General features: G+C 35.7%; 1 protein-coding gene across 1 annotated transcript; it reads left to right on the top strand.

Moving 5' to 3' along the window:
- The first annotated feature begins 745 nt into the window (after positions 1-745).
- On the top strand, positions 746-2,134 carry LOC132610589 (F-box/kelch-repeat protein At3g23880-like). The gene has a single exon (XM_060324907.1). It carries the CDS (start codon positions 762-764, stop codon positions 1,929-1,931), a length of 1,170 nt encoding a protein of 389 aa, XP_060180890.1. The 5' UTR covers positions 746-761; the 3' UTR covers positions 1,932-2,134.
- The last annotated feature ends 5,159 nt before the right edge of the window (positions 2,135-7,293 follow it).

Here is a 7,293-nt window from a genome sequence, read left to right as displayed (position 1 = left end):
CTTATTCTCTATTATTTATATAAATAAACAAGTTTTGGTTGTCTCCAATGGAATATTTCTTAAATTATAATAAAATTCATTTAAAATATAAATAAATAAATTTTAAAAATTTACCTCTATTTTTTTAATTTTTTTTTGCATTACCTACATAGAAATATATTTATAAAGTTATTATGACCTGTTATTTTTCACTTGTATAAATAAATATTAATTTTTTTATTATTTTTAATAAAATTAATTTTTTGTTTATTCTGCTAATTTATTTTATTATAGAACATCATTAACTTACATACTCAATTAATATTTCTCAATGTTTACTTTGCGTAGAAGATAATATTAAGTTTTTATCATAAATTTGTTACATAAATTAAAAAATAAAAAATAACATAATTTTAAAGAAGTAAAAAAGAAAACATAAGTTAATATTGTAAGGATAAAGTAGGCATTTTAAAAAGTCAATTAGTATAAAGGGGGAGAATGTCTATTGTTCAAAGTTAAGGGGGGAGTTTGATTTTTAAAGCAAAGTTAGGGGCGTAAATGATTTTCACCCATATAATATATCATTCATTCAAACCAAACCAGATTATCAAAATCTATAATATATAATTCAATCAAACCAAACCAGATTATCATAATCTAACTGGTCAAATGTTTGAGACAGATAAGCAAGCTGGAGCCATCCACGAGGTGTATATATATAGTACTAATATGGAAGAGAAAAAAACTTAAAACCCTAAAACCCAAAGCAAACACAAAGTCCAATGAGTTCTCACTCAAGAAAAAACTCCAACTCCTTCCCCAATTTGGCTGATGATGTGATCACTCACATCCTGTCAAAACTCCCAGTTGAATCTCTTCAACGTTTTAAAATTGTATGCAAACTTTGGTGTTCAACCATAAAGGACCCCAAATTCATCAAGTCTCAAATCGACGAATCGTCCTTCAATATTAATCATCAAAAAATTCTCTTGATTTCATCGAAAATAGCTCCATCGCCTTGTTTGGAGTATAACATGTTGGCGTTTAACATCGGTTCGACGTATGCATCATCGCTTAGCATTAATTCTCAAGTTGTTTCTCTCCAACCACCAAGCTTTTTTATGTCCCAAGATGTTTCTTATCCATTGGTGAGTTCTTGTAACGGCTTGTTATGTATGGTGTATAGCTTCAAAATATTTTTATGGAATCCTGTGATCGGGAAATATAAAACTGTTGACAAGCCGGATCATTACGTGTTGAAACGTGTTAATTGTTATGAATCAGCGCTATATGGTTTTGCGTATGATTCTGTTACTGATGATTATAAGATAGCTGCTACATTTGTGATTAAAGCAAAGAATAGCCGTTACATTGTTGGAATATACTCGGTGAATAGTGAGTCTTGGAAAAAGATTCGCACTATTCCTGCTGGCTATCGCTTGTTCGATCAAAATCCAGTCTCATTAGATGGTACTATTAACATGATGGCAACTAGAAATGATGATAGTGCATTTGATAAGTTTGCGATTATTTCTTTATTGGTGTCTGATGAGAAATTTGTTGTAACGCCCATCCCATTGCAATACTGTGGGAATCATATGAAATTGTCTAATTTTGCTAATCGTCTCTATCTTTCGGTGTTTGTTGAGATGGATTTTTTGGTGTGTTCCTTGGAGAAAGATGGAGAATGGTGGACATGGACTAATGTCATGAAAATTCCTACATTAGGCTCACTCATTGGAATTGGAAATCACAATTGCTACTTGGATGATATTATATGTTTGAAGGAAAATGGAAATATCTTATGGAGGAAAACGGATGGTGGTTTTCTGGAGTACAATGTGCAGAATGAAGAAGTAACTGAGTTTACCCTGAATCAAATTCCGCCAACTACTGATGTATCCATCTTGTTCACTGAAAGTTTTGCCTCCTTGAAAGTTCCGTGGGACTAGAAAATTTGACTATCAAACTATATTTTGTTGTATTAAATTTGCATTGTATTACCCTGATTTTTGCGTGATCATTAATGAGATTCTTATGCTCTCTGACGCTCGAATTGTTGTGTTGCAGTTAGTAATTTTTGCTGTAGTTTGTTAAAGTTATACATTTGACTGTAGCCCCTTTCCATTATCGAATGATTATGTTATCTTGTCAAATGGTGTTAATTATTAGAAATGTTGCTACTTTTCAAGAAAGAATGTCTCTCTTGGCAAAAAGAAGACCCGTCAAGAATGGGCACCTTTAATTTGTTGCTCTATAAACAGGAGGACCAGCTGAAATTTTCAATATGACATTGAAAAAAGAGTTTACCTAATATCGTTTTCAGATTTACAAAGTGAATTCCCGAACTTAGAATGAGAGTTCTAAGGAATTCTGCAATATTACTAGTTGTGGAATTCACAAAGCTTTTCGGTATGCTGGAGAGTGTTTGCTATTAACTTGATAACAGCAAACATTGTGTGGAATAAGTAGTTCTCCGAGGATAGCAATTCATTTGCGCCCTCAAAGACCTACCTATCTTGTACTTCTATTAGTTCATTACCCTGGTATGTTGTTGCTGCTGCTTTTTCTATCAAGATTCTATCAGAAACTTTACTTGGAAGGTTATACAACTCAAGAGTATGGTCTTATTTTACCAATTCATTTGGTTTAAGACTATATTTCAGTAAACTCAACGGACTCTTATAAATGGAACTGGTGGAGAAAAACCAGGCTATTAATAATACAATGTGGTCCCTTCTCATTTGGATTTTTATTCCTGGGAGCTATGGAAAAAAACGGTGTGTAGTCAAGTATGAAACAGTAGCTAATGTTTTTTAAAGGCGGAATGGCTTGGTACGCCCTGTACTTGTCCATTTTTGTCATTCCAATGTTCATACTTACGAGTTTGTCAACCAAACACTCTACACTTTAAAACTTAGCATTTTAAACTCTTTTTCGGCCCGGTCATGGTGCGTGTAATACAACCGTTTACACGTCTTTTTAAAACGCCACATAGAAATTCCAATTTTCTTTTTTTTTCTTTTTTTAAAAAAGGAAAAGGTTGGCATCTTCAAATCAGTATTTTCCGGTGGTATTGTACCCTTGTCGCCTCCCTTGTTATGTTCGTTCTCTTCGTCAACTAGCTTGTATGTTTCCTACATTCTCATCTCAAAAGTTCGTCTTTTTAATTGATTTACTAATTGAAATGACTGTAAAAAGAAATGGATTTAAAGGATTCATATAGTCGGCTTCAATTAAGTTTGGATCGAGCTCCGGCAACGATGGCGGGTTGTTGTTGTTGTGGTAGTATGCGGTGGTGGAAGATGGTGGTGCAACATATGGGTAGGCGGTGCCTGACGGTGGTGGGTTTGGTGGCGGTGCTCCGTTTGTAGCTGGTCTATTGGTGTCGGAGAGGGATTTGAACCAAGAAACTCCACCGATTTGGATGTCTCCACGATTTGAATCACGAAATCTTAATGGATGGGTGGCGGTAGCGGTGAACGAGGAAAATAACATGGGTTGGGGGTTGGGAATTTTTTCTTAATTATTTTTTGTTTTCTTCTTTTTTTCCTTTTTAAAAGTTTTGATTTTAATTAAAATTATCACATTCACGCTCTTAATATGTGTGATTCTCACACACTTTGTCCAACACAACACGACTAATTAATACCACATATGTTTTGTCAACGGTCAGAAAGGTTTTAAATGCTCAATTTTAGAGGGTAGAAGGGTTTAGTTGACAAATTCATAAGCACGAACACCAGATGACAAAAATGGATAAGTACAAGGGCCTACCAAGCTATTCCGTTTTATCTAAATTAATATTCATTGCTAGGTTATACCTGTTTCACGTGTATCTATGTGTATTATAATACCAGTTAAAAAATAAAGTCAATTAAATTCAACTATATTTTACCTGCTTCGCGTGTATTCAGCTGTATTCAAAAACACAATTTTTCCTTCAGAAACACAAAAAACAAGAGAATAAAAAATATACACTGTATTTACACTCAAATATGAAGAAACGGCCAAATCCAGCCAAATATCCAAAGAAAATACAAAATAAATTGTATTTAAAAATGGAGAATACAATCAAATCTGATCGAACTCCGGCGAAATATAAAATACATTGTATTTATATGTCACACCCCGACGAGGAGTATGACAGGCTCCGACCCGTAAGCCGAAGTCACCTGACTTAACTGTTACTTGGACATCACATACCATAACTCAAGAACGTCTGCTCGCGGAAAAAGGAACCAACATTAAGGTATTCGATAAATCAACACACGTATATATACACATGCAGACCGACAAGGTCGCTACAACATCAAGTATATCTCAAAGCCGACAAGGCAATTAAAACATGTCAAGAAGCCAAAACAAGGCCGACAAGGCCATACATAATATTTACATATCCCACAATGTCTATGAGCCACTAGGAGTATACCTATGAACATATATAACACCAAAAGAAAAATACCAAAAGATAGCAAGCCCCGAGTAGAGGTACTTGCTAGCACCGCTGAAGCTGGGAAGTCCTACTGCGGTTGCTCTTCAACAAATCTGTCAGGGCCAGCAGCACGAAATGCAGCGTCCCGTGCAAAGGGACGTCAGTACGGATAAAGGTACTGAGTATGTAAGGTAGGAGGGCAACAACATAATTAAGACAAAATGAGACATTAGTATAGGCAAAAGAAAAACCGAACATCTGAAAGTAGCACAAAATGCAATGCATGATAAAATCAATTGTATATATATATATATATATATATATATATATATATATATATATATATATATATATATATATATATATATATATATATATATATCTGTATATAATAAATAGTATCCATGCCGGGCTGTAAGGCTCGGTGTCATATATGTAAAATCATGCCCGGTCCTTAAGGCTCGGTGTTATCATCATTAGCCCGCGTCCGGGCCTCCCGCGTCCGAGGCAATATCATAACATGCCCACTGCAGTGGTGTGCGCATCTACGCGCCATGCCCGGCCGACTATAGCGCGGCACGGTGTAGTAAAATAGTGCAATACATGTATACATATGTATATAACATTATGGGGCTGGACTGGAAAAAAAAAAGAACTGCGCAGAGTTCCGCTTTCCTTCCGCGATGCGAAAGGAAAGCACAGAGTTCTGAGGGCTTCCGCTTTTCTACCGCGATGCGGAAGAAAAGCGCAAATGCCTGAAGCTCTCTGCACAGAACTCTGTTTTCCTTCCGTAGCACTGTTCTGAGGCTGGTTTTGAATGAGAAATCAAGGGTCTGATTCTTGGCCTTTCGGGGTGACATAAGGTCGTTAACCCCCGAATAGTTTATGGAATTCATCTCGAGTCCGAAGGAATAATCGATGACGATGAGCGAAATAATGTCTTCAAACCAATCAAACAACAAGACCTTAAGATTGAAATTACAAGCATAGGAATGAAGTGACATTTGTTATGGAACGCTCGTGTTTATGTACCAATTGGATTCGTGCCAAAGAAAGAGGGAAACGAACACCTTACATACCTTATCCGTTGAGCCACCACTTAAGAATTCCTTATATCGACGCTTGCCCTTCACTCGAGCCTATATATCGAGAACGATATCATTAATCACACCTTCATCATAAATCCATCAACTTATAAGTATTAATTGTGGAAGACTAATTTTTCATATTTCCATCAACTCATGAGCACCAATTTATGGAAGTCCAATTTGGGTTACAAAAATTTGGGCAGCATTTCCCCTATATCGTCGACTTCTTCCAAATACCCAAAACAACTCCCAAACAATACCAACAACATCAACAACAACATTCTTAACATTCTACAAGACAAATATATGTATTTTCACTCAAAATCTTCTTCAAACCTCAATCCATAAGCCAACAACATCAATACAACAAACTACAACTCTTATTCTTGTAACTATTCCTTAATCAAAGTTAATAAGAAAAAGATTCAATGATTCATACCTTATTTTTCACTAAAGTGGCAAGATCTTCAATACTCACTTGTTTCCAATCTAGCTTCAACACAAAACGATATGATACTCGCGACTATACGTTGTCCGGACTTCGATTAGTACTTTGTAGCTTAAAATTTTGCTCAAATCTTCACTTCTATGTAATATTTAAGAGCCTTTTTGGAGCTGAAATTTCTGGAACATTTTAGAGAGTTTTTGGATGAAAAAAATGAGGGTTTGACCCTTTTTATAGGGACTGGGCCGCAGCACTGTAGCTACAGTACTGTAGCAGTAGTGTAGCAGCGTTGTTTCTGCTTGTCGGCTCAGTTTGTAACGTCTATAATTCTCTACTCCGATATCCAATCGACGAGCGGTTTGTTGCATTATAAACTAGACTCGATGTACTTCATCTTAGAATTTTGAAACACCTTAAAAATCCTAATATTCATGGAGATATACCCCTCCAAAGTTGACTCAAAATCCTGTTTCAAATTTTTTTGACACATTTAATTTCCTTGATTTGCTTGGTCCCCGAGTCTTCCATAGATTATTATATGAACTCAAACCCTCGTAACCATGAGATGAATGTGCCACGTCTAGACTTAACCAACTAATGCCTAATAGATTCCACGTACGCGACTACGAGGTGTAACATTATACTAAAAAATAGAGAATACACTCAAATCCATTTAAGAATACACTGTATTTACTGGAAAAAATTATATACAAACAACAAATTTCATATGGAATGGCCTTTAATTTTTGGCCCTCAAGTGGTGGCCTTTAATTTTTGTCACTACTTCTTATTTAATGATAACTTGTGGGACAAAGTATCCTTATTCGCTAGTCAATGGAACCAGGGATTCCAGTTCGAACCCCAGCGAGGTACAAAAATTGCACATAATTTTGTAGCAAATTAGGCCTAGTCGTGCAAAAATTATGCTTTAAGGCCTAACGTCTGTTTCCTATAGAACTATGCCGGACAAGAGGTAAAGTTATGCCTTAAGGCAAGGCATACCTTCTATGTAGAAACTATGCCTTAAGTCATATTTCTGTAGGATAACTTAATTTCCACAAAGACTATGCCTTAAGGCATAACTTTACCCCGAATAGGCATAGTTTGCTATGGAACCTTGCCTTATGAATTATTATTTTTACTCTACTAAGTTTCTACAGAAGTTAGTCATAATTTGCTACGAAATTCTGTCTTGCAACTTTTTTTTATACTCTGCTGGAGTTCAAACTCAGAATCTCAGGGGTACTTTTGGCCACCTAAAGTGTCGACGGGCTAAAATTAAAGACCAGTAATTTGAGGGGCAAAATTAAAGATCACCCCGAAATAGGGCATTTGTGTGAAGGATC

Source organism: Lycium barbarum, chromosome 9, assembly GCF_019175385.1.
Source record: "Lycium barbarum isolate Lr01 chromosome 9, ASM1917538v2, whole genome shotgun sequence".
In the NCBI taxonomy this organism is placed as follows: Eukaryota; Viridiplantae; Streptophyta; class Magnoliopsida; order Solanales; family Solanaceae; genus Lycium; species Lycium barbarum.
The sequence above is the reverse complement of the archived record's forward strand: the minus strand, read 5'-3'. Positions and strand labels throughout refer to the sequence as shown.

Excerpts from the sequence above, each read along its gene's own strand:
- LOC132610589 (XM_060324907.1), top strand. The coding sequence starts at position 762 with ATGAGTTCTCACTCAAGAAAAAACTCCAACTCCTTCCCCAATTTGGCT.